At 38.2% G+C, this 16,552-nt stretch overlaps 1 protein-coding gene across 2 annotated transcripts in view; it reads left to right on the top strand.

The window, feature by feature from the left end:
- tpm4a (tropomyosin 4a) overlaps nt 1-16,552 on the top strand; it is a 53,266-nt gene that overhangs the window by 20,828 nt on the left and 15,886 nt on the right. The window contains exons 2-5 of one of the 2 annotated variants that reach the window (XM_077535133.1): nt 6,656-6,773; nt 11,436-11,532; nt 11,741-11,942; nt 13,973-14,098. In XM_077535133.1, the coding sequence (XP_077391259.1) occupies nt 11,829-11,942; nt 13,973-14,098 (240 nt within the window). In that variant the 5' untranslated portion in view covers nt 6,656-6,773; nt 11,436-11,532; nt 11,741-11,828. Of the gene's footprint in view, nt 1-6,655; nt 6,774-11,004; nt 11,533-11,740; nt 11,943-13,972; nt 14,099-16,552 lie in introns of those variants that run through there. The other variant, XM_077535132.1, reaches the window with a different exon arrangement.

Raw genomic sequence — 16,552 nt, 5'->3', positions numbered from 1 at the left:
GTATGAGTGCTATGGAGCGTATTTTTTTTTTTACCAAACACAAAAAATGTGATGGGCAAAAGTATTTTACAATCAAGTTGTGACCTGAAGCTAAAATCATGGGTGGCTTATTCAACACATGGATTTTAATTTTTGCCTTTATGTAGGTAGTTAAAGGATTATTGAATAGTTCAATATACAATGGAACCTCTAAATGCTCACCTCAAGTGCTTTTGTGTGGTTTTTATTTGGAACTTGAATGCTCCAAAAGATGCTGGTCTGACCTGACCGTATTGTACCTTGTGTTGAGATGAACCGCTTTGATTGGCAGGGAATGGAATCTGCTGTGCCCAAAATGGCACAATCTGTCCTTAAATGAGCTGGCTTACATGCGTTTGCAAAATTACCAGTACCTGGTCTAACCTCCCCCTGCACAGATTTACACAGCTCGGCGCAGCAGACTTGCACCATTCAAGAAAATAGAGCCCTATAGAGGTGCCTCAGGATTCCGTTGAACGAGCTGGATGAAGTGGCTGAGGAGATAGAAGTGTGGCCTTGGGGATGGATGGATGGATGGATGGATGACTGATATGCCTTAGCAATCATACAAAAATGTGCTTGTTGTTTTAGTACACTAGAAGGCAAGGCAAGGCATGTTTTTTGTACAGCACAATTCATACACAAGTCAATTTAAAAAAAAAAAAAAAGGCTTCACAGCTAGATAAAATTACAAGAAGACAAAGTGCATCATACGGAGAATGTCCAAGTATTGATAAAAAAACAATTATTATTCCTAGAAATTATATATAATATTATTGTATCCATGGTAACATGCACAGTTTGGACATTAACATTGTACTTAATATAAGGGAAAAAAATTGAACAAATAAATAAATAAATAATGATTCTAATAAAACAGTTCTTAAAGATTCAATTGCATACATATTTTATTGTGTCTAACTTCTTAAAAGTTAACTGATAAGATATTTTTCAATTATTCTAATATATTTTCTTTTCTGTTTCAATGTATTTTCATTTGTATTTTTTTTTTCGTATTTAAAATTCAACCTGTAAAGTGAAAATGTACAAGTACATATTTTAGGGGTCCTAAACGTGATTTCTCCAAAACACGATCAGGCGTGCACTCTGGACACGAGTTTCACCAAACAAAACGGAATTTTGTGAACATGATTGTTATGACATGATGCATGGAAAAGTCTCAAAAGACTCATGCACAAAAGTGAACGAGAAATCGGCCATTTTGATTTGAAGCTGCTATTTTGGACAAATTCAAAGTACATCGATAAACTCCTACTACGGATTTAGCCAAAAATTAAAATGGTGTAAACATTTTGTCCACAGCAAAACAGTACGCTTACGAAGTTACGGTACCATTAATGACTGTTCACAAACGTTCATATTGCCTGGACCAAAATGTGAATTGGGTCTTCGAATTGTAGCATCCAATACTTGTATGAATGTTGAACTTTATTCCAGACCTAAATTTAGGTTCCCCTAATGCGGAGATGTGTCTAAAAATCACATGAAGGAAGTCATTTGTAAAATTATAACTGTGTAGGTGGATTTATGAGCTCACTCCAAAATGAGGAACCATTTGAGCAGGAAACGAGGTACATTAAAACATATTTTTTTAAAGTTATTACTTAGCAATACTATCATTCGTCATGAAAGTCTTAAATAAAAGGTGTCTAAACATTTTCTTTCGAGGGCCATATACAAAAAACCCCAAAACAATGTACAGCAATGGCTGTCTTTTTTTGGTGGACGCTACATTCCAAAAACTAAAGCTTCTTAATAGCGTAATGACTTGTGATTTCCACTACATTGGGAGCTTTATCGAGGTCAAATTTACAGCAAAAGATACCTGACAATTGGCATAATGGCACGCGGAACAAAGGGTATTTGCGCTATGTGTGACAATTAAAGCACAACTGAGCGTTCCGTATGATGTCAGGAAGCGTAATTCATGAACCCGAGCAGTGTTTGTTAAACTAATTTGTTTAACTTTAATAAGTTGTCCACCACTGGCAACCTGCACATAATTTGGACACCTCTGCCTGTCATTGCTGATTAATGAGTGCAGTGAAGGAATGTGCAACTTAAGTCAAATGGATCACAAAAATAACTCAAGTGTAATGTGATGTAAAGATTTCCGGACAGCTTCTTGGCCTGAGAGTACGCGCAACATACTACACCACTACATGCAGGCCTACTACACTGGACAGACCCGTTTCCCTCCCAAAACCAGAAAAAAAACCAAAAAAAAAACCTACCCCCTCACTCCCAATCAATCATTCACTGAACAACCCCTCCCCCAGAAACCTCCCTTAGAACACTGATTGGCCAGGAGAGGATCACCCGGACCTGAGTCTATGACGTCACATACTAAGACACACCCACACGTGCACCCCCCCAACCCTACCAACCCCCACCCCATTTGAATCACATACACTTTCCCCATATGGATTCTTGCAACTGTATCCTTTGCCCCATAACTTTAACATGCAATGAGTCACACTAGAACAAACACATGGTGAATTTAAATACATGCTTGGAGACTCTTTTTACACAAGACTTGTAATTATAACCAGCACTTACCCCATAGTTACCTTTTATGGTCACTTGAAAAAGTCAGTGAAGGACATTCACCTTGAATGGCCACAAAACCATAACACTCCATTATAAAGTGTTATCTGTTTTGAAAGCTACAAAGCTTTAAAATTGATAGAACTGAGCCAGACAAAATATTAACAATTCAAGCACTGCTGGATTCTCATAAACTGTACAAAAGTTTGCCATTTCGTGCCAGACAAAGGATCGGAGGGGTAATTACTACGCCCGCAGCTTTCTTTGGCTCTCAGAGAGTTCATAGGCTATGGGAATGATCACATCTCATCACTTTTTGAGATTGGACATTAGGCGGACCCCTTCCCAAACTTGACCCACTTCACCAAAGGGCCGAGGCCTTCCCTTTTTTCTGCACAATATGCAGCCTGTGACCACCCTACACAATGAGTGCATTGTATTTACTTATTGAATATAAGTATTGACATAAATGCAAGCTGATGTGATTGTTGAGCTGAGACTACTGCGGAACATTTTAACACCAATAACCTCAGAACAAGAGGTTAGCTATAATGATTGAGTTAGCGCTTGCATACATACTTTTTTTTTTTTATATATATATATAGGCTATATCATTTGTTTTTAGTGAATGCTGTTTTCAAAAAAGAAGAAAAAAAAGTACCCGTATTTATCAGTCACGCAGGAGTAGAATTCCAATGAAATGAGATTTTAAACTCGCTTAATTTCAAATAGTGTGATGCCTCCCCCTGCTGGGAAATATATGAAACTGCAGCATGATGGCAAGTTGCAAGAATCATACCTGGCATCTGTACTTTCATTCCTTCCGTCCTTCATTTAACCAGGGAATAAACTCATTGAGATTGAAAATCTCTTTTTCCAAGAGTGACCTGGCCACAGGGTCAACAAAAACACACAATCGTTACAACAATTTAAGACAAACAACAATATATATGTCTTCACAAAATCCTCAACATACTATCAATAAATTGCACTTGTTTTGCATTCCTTTACAATAGCCTTGAGGTCGCTAAGCGTAATACGTTCAGGCAGGTTCAAATCTTTTTTCAAGGTATTCCATGAAAAGGGAGCAGCATATTTGAAAGCTGTCTTTCCCAACTCTGTCCACCCAGACGCTAGTAACTGTCATTTGTAGAAGTTTTTGAGAGCGCAAACCATAAAGCTGTTGTTGTAAATATACACAAAGTTAAGAAGGGAGGAGCTCAATCATACATTTATAGATTAAAAATAAACCAGTGTGAGAGTCTATGGATATATGAGTTGGATACTGGTACTCACCCATAGTCACATGGTCACTGTTGGAAAAGCAAGACATTTTATTCTTGCCTTAAAATGTTAAAAGACAACTATGGCCTGCCTGCACAGCATCTTGGCAGATTCAAGACCGTGATCTTAAAAGCTCCCCAAAACAACCATTTGGACAAGGTCACCAGCATTACCCAATAAAATTCTATCAGCCGACGTAGGAACATCTTCTTCCCGTGAAAACATAATCGTCGTAATCATCATTTGATATGAACCAAAGCAGCCTTGACACTCAAGGAGTCATGACACAGCGTCCGCCTGTTGTTGGAAATTTGCCACCCTATGAAGTCTAGTTGAATTATAAGTAGCAATTATGAACAAATAAGGCTCTCTACATTGCATTTGAATTATACACAGGTAACTCATTACAAGGACATACTATTAACATAGAGCAGTGGATCTCCTGTACATGAAGGTGCATCCCAATAAATTGCAGAAGAAAAGTTCATTTACTGTATTTTGGTAGTTCAATTTAAGAATTGAAGATCATAGATTTGTTAAACACATGTATAATTAAACGTATTGTGTTTCTAAGTAAACACGGTGAAGCTGCATTTAGCTGTTATGCTGTTTATCAGCCGTGAGTGGAAATGCTTTTAAATGTAAATGCTGAGGTTTGCTTGAACTGTACTTGCACTTGTACGTGTACTACTAATCTCAGCAGTACAGAGAAGGGATGGATGATAGGATATAGATGTTTATAGAAATTCAGCAGTTCCTGTTGCTAATACCTGGATTGCATGCAGACATACCCACTCATGAGTAGAAGCATCATCTGATTGATTATTTATTGCTGATATGCTTCAGCAATATCATGATCTTGTGTGAAGATTTATATATATATTGACTATCATCCTTGCAATCGCATCAATATGCTTTGCTTGGTTTTGCTAAATCATGACATGAATGTTGTAATGTTCTTTTGTCCATCAGAGGGCGCTATTAGCACGTTTAACTGATGACTGGTGGACAACTGACTGAGCCGCTGCAAAAGGAAACTTTTGTAGGGAATCTGAGGGAAAATGGATGTGACTGACAAAGAGGGATAGAAAAAGCAGAACAGAGCAAAGCAAAATAAGAGTATATACAATAAAAGAATGCACTGCATCGTTGAAGGCATATACAGTTTTGTAGTTTGTGCTTATGACAAATAACCCCAATCATTCGTGTCTGAATGCAGCCATATGTTGAAGAGAATGGGAGGAAGGCGAAGGAAACATAGGACAGCTGTCTTGCTTTAACGTGCAATAGAGAGTTTGAGAGAGCCTGTTTACAAAACAGGAACGAAGTTTCGGTTTTGACTCATTCATGATGATTCATTCACATGAGTGTGCGTGCGTGCGTGTATACTGACGTAGCATATTGATGGTATGGGCCTTGAATCCTTGTACCTTCAAAATCATCACTTTTCAGGAGACCAATTTTTTTTTTTCAATTATTAATTATCGTCACCACTAGAGGGCGCAACTAAAAAGTGGAATGCTAATTTTCTTCCTGTACTGCATTTGTGTGAGAATTGAATTATGATTTGAGATGATGAACACTAGTTAACCATTTTGCACAAACCAAAGTAACATTTTAACTTGATATATTTTGAAACAAGCATAGTCCATAAATTATAGCAGCAATTTGTTTGTACTCAGAGGAGAGTTTCGGGGGGGTGGAGTAGATAAATTAAAATGTACCAAATTGTTATATAGGAGGTTTTGGCCTCGTGCGAGTAATATTAAAAAATTATCATATTTATTTTGACAATTATTCAAAAAAAAAATAATCATGATCATTTTATAGGCTATGTGCTTAAGAAAAAAATTGTCAACCTACCAAACACTGTACATAAAAGTACATTCTAACTTGGATGAGGTGGAATTAAGATAATGTCCGTTTAGGACTCGAAGGAGCCGAAAGACTTTGTGAATTTCAGTTTCTCATCTTAATTCTAATGTGGAAAGTCGAGGATTTTGGGTCAGGCTGGGTGGGGTGACATCCAGGGTGCCTCAGGGCAGGAAGCCAGTGTGGCCAGCGCTAACCAAGACTTTTGTTGTGAATGAAGGCTCACCGGGTCCTCAACTCGCTTCTAGTCTAGGAAGCAGATTTCGGGCCGAGTCGATGCATCTGATGCTTTTGATTGGTTGAGTGACTAAGAAGATGAGGGTTCAGGGTGCTGGCAAGCTATCAGCAGAGCGGATAACGTCACACATTCTTCCTGCGTGAGCTATTTAAGTGCGGCGGTGAGATAACCTCTGCGGCATGGCTTTGCTCAAGTGCCAGTTTGTCCAAAAATAGAGATGACATGAAGTACAATGACAATACTGTTCACTACGACTAATATTCAGACCTGTAAAACCCTCAGTTCGAAAGAGCAAAATGTAATGAAAAGCCTACAAGAGCATGTGAGCTTGAGTTGAGTTTGAGTTGAGTCTCAATACAGCTGCATCCTCAGTTGAGGGTGTGCACATTTGTGCAACCACATTATCTCACGTCTTGATTTTTTTTTTTTATTTGAATTGAACAGGTTATAAGTCACAATAATAGTATAAAAATACTTTCAATAACTCACAAAGAAATAGCCTTCAAACAGGGGTGTGTAAACTTTTTATATCCACCATATATGGCAGAAATGTACGCTCTAAACCCCGCATAAAAATACCACCCAACACTTGCATTTGAACTCATTTTATAGGCTTCTAGGCTAATTGCTGTGCAGTTTTACAGTCACGCTCCACTCTCACCGCTTCTGATTCAGCTCCCGTCAAGGAGCCAGCAGCTGTTTCCAGCGCAAGCTCGCCCGGATGGAACTTGGATGCGCTCCGCGAGCAGCACAACGGCCAGACGAAGGTGAATGACTGCGCTCCACTCAGATAGTGAGTACACACTTGAAACATTTGCTGATGGTGAGGGCGATTTAAAGGGAAGTTAACTCGCTCTTATGGCCTCTCATTGGGGGCAGTGTAGTGACACAATGGAATGTTTGTGAGCACACAAGCACACACATTGTTCACTAAGCTCTCATGGGAATACAGAAAAGGGCAACCCCTTCCTTTTTAATTGCCACCTAACATGCATTGTAAATGCACGCAGTATATTCAAAAGTATTAAGAAAGTGAAGATAGTTACCCAGCTACGCAAGCACGTTTCTGGAAGGAATAGTCAAAGTAAAAACAAGCCAGAGGCGAGATTCAAACCCAGAACCTCATAACTGTGAGGCAGATGGACTGCCCACTAGCGTGTCGTGCTTGTTTACTGCATTTTCAGTTTGTTTTTTTCCCCCGCATGTAGGAAATGTCTGAAGTATATTTCCCACAATCCTGTTAATGAGTCATGCGTTATAATGACCCAACGGCCTCTAGATGAGCCGGCAGCCATAAATTTTCTTGAGGGAAGTCTTATGAAAATAATTTTAACCACACATAATAAATGATTGCACTGATCATGTTTCATTTGATTTGATTTCATAATTTACATTATTTTCTTATCTTATCTACACAGTTTGAAATGCGACTATATGTTTGGATCATGAAGAGAAACTAATTTTGCTAAGTTTTTTTTCCCCTTTACCTTAAAAGGACATATGGAGTGGAGTGCTAGTTTCCTGTGGGAGGACTTTCCTCTCTCTCGCTTAACTTTGGAGCTGTGGGCTTTACTCTGACCGCCTCGGTCCCTCCCAACACACACACGCACACACTCAACTTCCTTTTTACACTCGCAGAACTGTTGTGAAATCCAGCTAGGGCCAGATGTACAAAGTATGAGTGTGCAAGACACACTGACCCCCCCCCCCCCCCCCCCCCCTCACGTGACAAGAGGTGACCGTGCGGTCATGCACAAGGTAACACGAGACGCTCTGGAATGGAGTCCAGAGAACAAGGACGTAAGGAAGAGAGGAAAAGGCTGTGAGGAATTAAAGGTTGGGAATTACAACAGGAAGAGGAAGCATAGAGTTGTCATCGTGAATGGGGATATATATATATATATATATATATATATATATATATATATATATATATATATATATATATATATATATATATATATATATATATATATATATATATATACACGCTGGTCAATGTTGGGTATTTACGTACATAGTAGGTCTACATACAGTATAGGAAATAAATTATTATTATTATCATTATTATTATTATTATTATTTAAAAAAAAGTTGTTTTTTTTATTTTTTATTTTTTTTGCTTTGTTTTTTTTTGTACTGTACAACTAAAGATTTATCCTCACTATGGTAGTACCCTTAAATTACCACTTGGCTAACTTAGGGTGACAGAGCCCCAGTACTAGATTAGTATCCAGCCAATTAACTTAGTTTAACTAGTTTAATATATTCTAAAATGAATTTGTGAATAATTTGCAATTTCCTGTCAACTTTGACAATTCTATTTATTTTGCAATCCTGTCCTTGTAGCCTAAAGCTTGGGAACATGCCTGAACCTTTTTGACCCGAGAAATAGTCCACACGGTTATTTCAACGAATATCATTAGCCTTGCGGGGCCCCATCAAGGAAAGAAATTGCGTTATCTTATCATTTGTGACAATAGACTTCCAGGAACAAATCTGTAGGATTCCATTTCATGGTCCCCTCATTCGATTAAGTTGAATTATGAGTCATGAAAGCGTTCTTTAATGTTCGAAGGACATCACAGAGTCAAACACAAAACTGGTGGACGCGTTGTCCTTTTGGCTGCATGAACAATGTGTCCTCTGCGCAGATCACTTTACATACACAAGTCCGCTTGTTGACAAGAGGGTGCAAACAGTCAAGTCTGAACCATCTGGCTTTGAATCATATGCAGGTGCCGTGCGTGTTGTTTTTCCAGCTCACCAGCAACAATGATATGCTTAGTTTGTGCTCACTTCGGATTGGTTCGTGATGACCTAAACATCGACAAATGTCTAGTAGTCCAAGAAGGTGTGTGTCTAAGAGCTAGCCGGCGAGTGCGCTGGTGGTAAACCGTATCATCATTACATCATTGCAGGAAGCTGCTTGTACAGATCAAAGGTTATGGAGTATGTGTATGGACACAATCCAGGTGTTCTTGTCTAGGTGAATCATGAGGTACGTTTCTACCTCCAGGCAGTGGAAGCTGACACTACATTGTATACATTGACCAGTCACAACATTAGGTACACCCCAAAACGTAATTTTAATGACATCCAGTTATAAGAGTTGGATTGACTGAGCATAATCTTAGCATATGATTGGTGGAACATCGACACGTCATGTTCCAGCCACAGAGGAAGTTGTACAAGTCAAGTCCTGCTTTTTTTTTTTTAAACACTCATCAACCAAATACTCTTTCCAGTCTGGAATAGAGCATGGAAAGTGGAGAGATGTCCTCAGACTTGAAATGAAATGCGGTGGAAAGACCATTTCCTGTACACTCTGCATGATGGGATCACCTTATTTTTCTTCTGGGAATAAATCTGTCTAGCAGTCTATACATCTGTCGTTCTGCCTTACTATTTTACCTATTTTGTGCTCTGTCGATCATTTTAGTATTTAGCATTTCACATACATCTTATCCTGCTGTGGTTTTGCCTTCTATCTTTCAATGTAATCTTTTTTTGTGTGTGTGTGTTCTAAAATGTTTCAACACTCTGCATGGCTTTATTATTTTAAAAAAACAACTTTATTTTAAAATGCAGCAGTCTGGAGATAGAAAAATTAAAAAAGAAAACAGTACTTAAATGATTTTAAAAGTAGTGAAATAAAAATTGTACCTAATTATTTTTAAAATTAACATTTCTAAATGACTGAATACAAAAAAACAAAAATAACCAAAATGTATTTACAATTTAAAATTAATTAATTAAAATTTTAGAAAATAAAATAAAGCCACTTTACCATTATGCAGTTTGAAAATTGAATTCAGTGATTCTTTTTGTATACTACTAGAGTGAGCTTGTGTACCACTATAGTGGCACTTGTAATAGAGTCACTGCTCTAGTGGTTTCACGTTCAAGATTTCCTTTGCATAATTTCTAGAATTTTGCCTTTTCTTTTTTATTTTTTTTGTTTTATCATTGTACATTCTATATTTTTCCTTTACATTTTTTTTCAGTTTTTTTTTCACATTGTAAGCTGTATATTTTTAGCATATTAGCACATTATGTTTTCAGCGTTTTACATTAGCTCCTTTTCGCATTTTGTGATACATTTTGTTTTTGTTCTTTTTTTGCATTGCTTTATTTTACATTCTATATTTTTTTTCTTTCATTTTTTTAAATGTTAGCATTTTTTTTGTCAGTGTATCTTTTTAGCGTTTTTATTCATTGTCACAATAAACTTTGCATATTTATCTTCATCATTCTTTCTATCCTTTTGATCTATTTCACATTTTAGCATTCATTCATTCAGTGTTCTTTTTTTTTTTTTTTTTTTTTAAATCTTTTTAACCTTTTAGCATGTTCAAATTCTCTTTTTAACACCATAACATTATTTTATCTTAAACCTGTCTATCATTTTAATGTATTTTCATTACTTGTGTTCTATCATTTTCTTTTATATTATTTATTTTTAATCATTTTAGCCTTACGCTGTTATGTCAGTGTGATAGCTTTAAATATATATATATATATATATATATATATATATATATATATATATATATATATATATATATATATATAATTCAAATCATTGACGTAAAATATGTTCAATTATAGAAAATTGTTGCCACATATTTGAATGACTAAATTTTAGAGGCGATACACGGAAGGATTCCAGTTACCGTATTATATTAACCAGTTTGTTTTCTACATGGATTATTTTTTTTAAAATGTAAAATTTTTAGATCAATAGAATTGTCCAATATTTGTTTCATGACACGCCCGGCTCTTCAAAACATAATCAGTATTTTCGGTTTCACTCATACTGTATGTAACCTGAGTTTGACAAGAAAACATTGCATTAAATCGATGGCTGACTCTTGCCAACCACAATCCCCTCACTCGCTCTTTAAAGGCTTTGCAGCTGCAGCAATTTTCCCTTCCCCTCAGTCTGCTTCATCTCCTCTGCTCCACATGCCGAGCGACACCATAGTTGTGGTCGTTCCTCTACATCAGCATTGCTTACAGCTGCTCCATGCATCAGCCACTTGCAACAGGCTGTCGGCTGACTTTCTGGGGTCTGCGTTTAACAGCTTTTCTCCTCATAAAATGCACGCTGATATTTTACAGTGTAATTTTGACCCAAGTGGCGCTTGGTCAATGTTAAGATTCCTTTTGCGGCAAGTAACATCCAAGTGATATTTCCAGGGTGGAACTGGAAGGAATGTGACACGCACGTGTAGTATGACAGGAAGTGTGTACTGATAAAATATCATACACATTTTTTTGTGCTTTGGAATTCTCCAGTTCTGTGTAAAAGTCTCAGCCAAGGGCTCTGCCTAATTTATGATACCAGGCCACAACGTGTACAATAAGTTCTCCCGCCTCCTCACGCTCTCTTCCTCCTGTTTATATGCTCTTGTTGGTTGGTTAAAAGTGCCTTGCTCTCTTTCCTGCACAGCGTTTTTTTGTTTGTTTTTTTCATGAAAGCATACCACCCCAAATAAGGACATCATGCACGGATGAAGACCGAGGGAGCTGAGCAGACCACTCCTTGGGTGAGTGCATTGATAGTGTGAAGTGTGGGTAAGTGATAGTCGTGGAGACGGGATGGGGTGCGTGCAAAGTGGTGAGTGGAGAGGAGGGGATGGAGATGGATGAGAGGAGGGGGGTTGGAGGACCTGTGGGCAGGTTCTCTTGCACTTGACATCACTCCCCATATACAGCCTAACATCTCCACCACTCTTGCTCCAACCTCCTTCAAAGCGCTGAGAAAAACTCGACTGAGCCACGCGAGGACTTTGGAAGAAACAGTTCATCATCTCACCTAGCCGGATCCCAGCAAGCAGCTGCCATGGAGGCCATCAAGAAGAAGATGCAGATGCTGAAACTGGACAAGGAGAATGCCATCGACAGGGCGGAACAGGCCGAGACGGACAAGAAGGCGGCTGAGGACAAATGTAAACAGGTGGGTTTGTGAAGGGGACACATTGAACACATTAAGACTGCATTCAATATTAATTCAAATAAAAAATGTGTTAAAAATAAGTAAGGGAACAATTTTTTTCGTCAAAACATTTCCTTATCGCACATATTGCGACAACCTAAACAGGCTGTTTCCCTGCCACTTGTTGATAGGCAGCGTTCATAGGCCTCTATCAGAGAGCCATCCGGAATAGGAAGTCAAACAGACAAATACTAAGGAAATGACACTATAATGATCGCTGAAATATCATAAAAACTCATCCCAAATTGCTGTTGTTAATGCAAAAGAGAATGTTACATCTAGTTTAAATCATACAGTGATGACCTACAAATGGGGTGGACTACTTTGCAACAAATCTTTATATTCCAAATATTCATATCTCAATATTGACAAAAGCACACACAGCTCAGAGGAGACCTTCTGGAAGCACTTTTCTCGTGTATTTACATTCCCCAGTGTTCATTTACTCTTCTCTATTGCATGTCTTGGCATCGGTCTAACTGCGAATGGCGAGTACTTACTGCAGCCAAATAAAACAAAGATGGAAGTTTTTTTTTCAATTGTATTTACTCTTGATATAAAATATCCAATAGGAACACAAGACAGATGAGGGCAACAACAGATCATCCTATAGAGCCAGTTTGACACGTGGATCCAACACTGAACACACCTCGTAAACATGCGACTGTTAAAAGGCGACAGTGACATATTTGCCACACTGCTGACTGTAATGGTTGTCTGCTGGTCGATAACGGCACTAATTTTGGACACTGAAGTGGGGACAATGATTATGTACTATAAGGGGGAACACTTATCATAGTGTGGGCATTGAAAGGGGTAGAGAGTCACCAGCAAACTATTTCAATGTTCACCAAATTTCTAGTTGTTGTATGCACCTTTATTTCTTACTTTATCGTGGGAATGCTGAATGCATATGTTCTTCGAAAACTTGCACATAATACATCCGATTTACACCATTCAAATTTCAACTTGCTTCAAAAATCACGCCATTCTGGGTATATATATCATCTCATTCCTTAAAAACGAACAGTTTTCCCATAATTTAATCTTAAATAGCAACTTTTCACCATTCATTTTCAATGGGACAGACATCGAACCTTTTCTAAGTACTTTCCACTTCCATACATATGGAATTGGTATTGTCCAGTAACCAGGAGGTCATTGGTTTGAATCTGACCTCTGTCTGTACAAGGCAGCAATCTAACACTGGTTAATTCAAAGGACTGGTGAGTTTGGTGTAAGGGTTCAAATCCCAACTAAGACTGATTGCAGTTAAACTTTTCTTCCATTTATCATTCACTTGATAATTTGTAATTGTCACTCAATTTATCTTTCATTATCCTTTTTTTTAAACACATTTTATATTTAATGCATTTAATTTAATTTTCACTGACATTCACTGGTTCAGCAAAACATCCTTTAAAAAAAATTCACAACACTTCAATGACAACAGCAAGTCCATTGTGGATCAGTGGCTAGTGTAGTGGAGCATGGACCAGTAAGCAGGAGCCGAGGGTTTGAATCCCATCGTAGACTGCTTGGAGTTGAAGTGTTCTTATTTCCATTTATCATTCAACTACAGTGAATAATTAGTAATTTTCACATCATTTATCTTTCACTTTATTCTCAAACATTCCACATGCATTCAAATATTAGGATTCAGCTATTAGCATTCAACTTTCAGCATTCCCACGCAATTGTGTACATGCAATTTCAAATAATGCCAATTTTGTTTATAAGTCAAGGTCAAAATCAATGTCAAACGCTACTTACTCCTATGAGGCAGTAAAGCCATATAATATAATGAAAGAAAAATATATATCGGCGACCAGTCCTGGGTCTACCCCGCCTCTTGTCCAAAGTCAGCTGGAATAGGCTTACCTTAGACGCTAACGAGGAGAAGCGCCGTTGAAAATGGATGGAGGTAAATTGAGTCATTGAGAGCATAGAGAATCCTATTAAATATTACATTTTCATCTATTTTCATCTAGCTTGAAGAAGAGCTGCTTGACCTCCAGAAGAAGATGAAGCAGACAGAGGATGAACTGGACAAGTTCTCCGAGGGCCTGAAGGATGCTCAGGAAAAACTGGAACTGTCTGAGAAGAAAGCTGCAGACGTGAGTGAGCACGCACACACTCTTACAAAGAAGGGGTCAAATAACTTTCACATCACTCAACTTGACTCACTTTCCCTTCATGTTAATAACTTGCTGAATCCGCACCCGGCTCACGGCAAAGCCCAATTGAGCACTGCCATTCCGCAGCTGGACACTGGAAGTGAGAGCCAGCTGTGGCTTCACTTTGATCCAATGTGAACGCTTCATTCACTGCGCATTCCTGTACAGCCACTCCTGAAAGATGAGCGCTCACTTCTACCAAGACACACATGCACACAAACCACATCAGGAGTTCCCATTTCAGTTTTCTACATTCTTCATTATGTTCTTTCACTCCCAACAAAAAACAATGTCTCATATAAAGACGTATTTTGATATAGAAACAAATCAAAACAAATGATTAACTCACCATTACGCTGGTTCTAGTTGTGATTTCGTTGGAGCCCTGTACTTGTTTTTCCTCAATGATCTGTTCCCGTATCTGGTTGTAATCTTTTCTCTTTCACAACACTCCAAAGGCTTTTCTTTTAATGTCAGGTGCTTGGGCTCCATGTTCCCATGCAGGTTTTAATGGCTTCATGACCCATTTGTGAGCCTGTCACTACATATTACGCAACGCTGGTTTGGTAAGTGCAAATCAACTAGCAATAAACCAGCACCGCAAACAGCAATATCAATATTGTCTCGAAAATATTGTTTGGATTAAATTTAAGCTCGATGCTGTCTCATGATTTACTCAGTTCCTCTTTTTTTTGTTTGTCCAACCACATTTGGGTTTTTACTTGTTTGCTATTTTGTGTCACATTTGATAGACATGAGCATTGTGATAGAGGCACATGCACTTGATTTTCAAAATAAAATGCATTTAGTTATTCTTGCACACAAAAAAAAAATGCTTGTAATATTTAATCAGATTTTATTCGTTCATGATTTTTTATTTTTCAGTTTGATGTTAGTACCTGGCGAAGACAACCTCCGTAACAGAATGCACTATGGAGTAATTCACATCACCAATTTCAGCATATTGGCAACGTTACAAAGCAAACGACAGAGGTGATAAATCCAAACAAGCAAGTCTTTATAAGAGAACCATTAAACACATAAAATGGCCCTTCACAGACTCATATCACCAGTAGGTGCTCATTCATGTAAGACAACTGAGTAAACACTGTGGAGAAAGAAGCATAGTAGACGCTGTTGGAGGATATCCCGGGGAAATGCAGTGTAGCGGGACACACAAAGGAAAGGGAAGTGTGTCAGTAAGTCACGCCGGATTAAGCTCCTGCTCTGTTTAAATAAACTCAAAGAAGAGTTCGAAGAGCTCTTAGTTCCAGTTGTGTTTCAAGTGCGATCAAAAGCCGTGTGTACTGTTTCAAATGTCCTGTCACTAAATCTTTTGGTCACTTATTAGAGGCAGCAGTCATGTCATACCCTATTAAGCACGCAGAGGCCCACACTAATGAGCTAAATATAAGAAATCTGGCTTTAAAAAGATGGAAATGTTCCATTTTGATTGGTGTTTTATTATTGCGGTTTTACTTTGCTATTCGTCATACTGGCATAAGAGCAGTTCTCAGTATAATGCTGTGCAGTTGTACATCACAATAATAAACATACCGTTAATTAAAGAGGAACTCAACCTTAAACATTTCTTGACAATATGTTATATGTGACCTCACCAGTCTAAACATGGCATTCTGATTAATATTACATTTGTGGAATATGAGTTATGCCGCAAAATTCAGCTGTTTTTATCCATCTCAGGAGGCAGCCATTTTTCTTTTCTTTTTTTTCACTCACTCACTCACTCAGAAACAGACATGGTCTCCCAGGCGGGGAAGCGAACCCAGGCCAACCGGCACCGAAGGCACGTTTCCACTCCTCCACCCAAAGCACAGGAGGCAGCCATTTTGCCATTTGCTGTCGACTGAAGATGACATCACAGGCAAAAACCAATCACAGCTCAGCTGTTTTCTGAAGCTGATCTGTGATTGGTTGTTAATTGAGCCCTGAGCAACTGTGATGTCATTTTCACTCGACAGCAAGTGGCAAAATGGCCGCCTACTGATATTGATCAAAACCGCTGGATTTTGCTGCTTAACTCATATTCCAATAACACAATATTAAACAGAAAACTGTATTTAGAGTAGTGAGGCTGCATAGAACATATTATTGTCAAGAATTTTTTTCTGCATTGACTTCCTCTTCCTCTTTAAATGTGTCTCTGAGAGTGACAAGGCAAGCTCACGAGATGTGTACATACATTTAGAAGGTGTTGAATTTGGTGCTGACTTGCTTTGGAGGAGGTCGTTTCTCTACTGAGCCCATTTCAAGTTAACGTTAGTGTGGTTGACTGGTGACTAATAAACAGTATAGTCCACCTTTTTGCCCAAAGTGTTGTTCAGTGTTGGTACTAGTGTACACTAGTATCTTTGTGAAGGCATAATTCAATTG

This window comes from Festucalex cinctus, chromosome 10 (genome assembly GCF_051991245.1).
Source record: "Festucalex cinctus isolate MCC-2025b chromosome 10, RoL_Fcin_1.0, whole genome shotgun sequence".
Taxonomy (NCBI): domain Eukaryota; kingdom Metazoa; phylum Chordata; class Actinopteri; order Syngnathiformes; family Syngnathidae; genus Festucalex; species Festucalex cinctus.
This window is presented reverse-complemented; position numbering and strand designations above follow the sequence as displayed.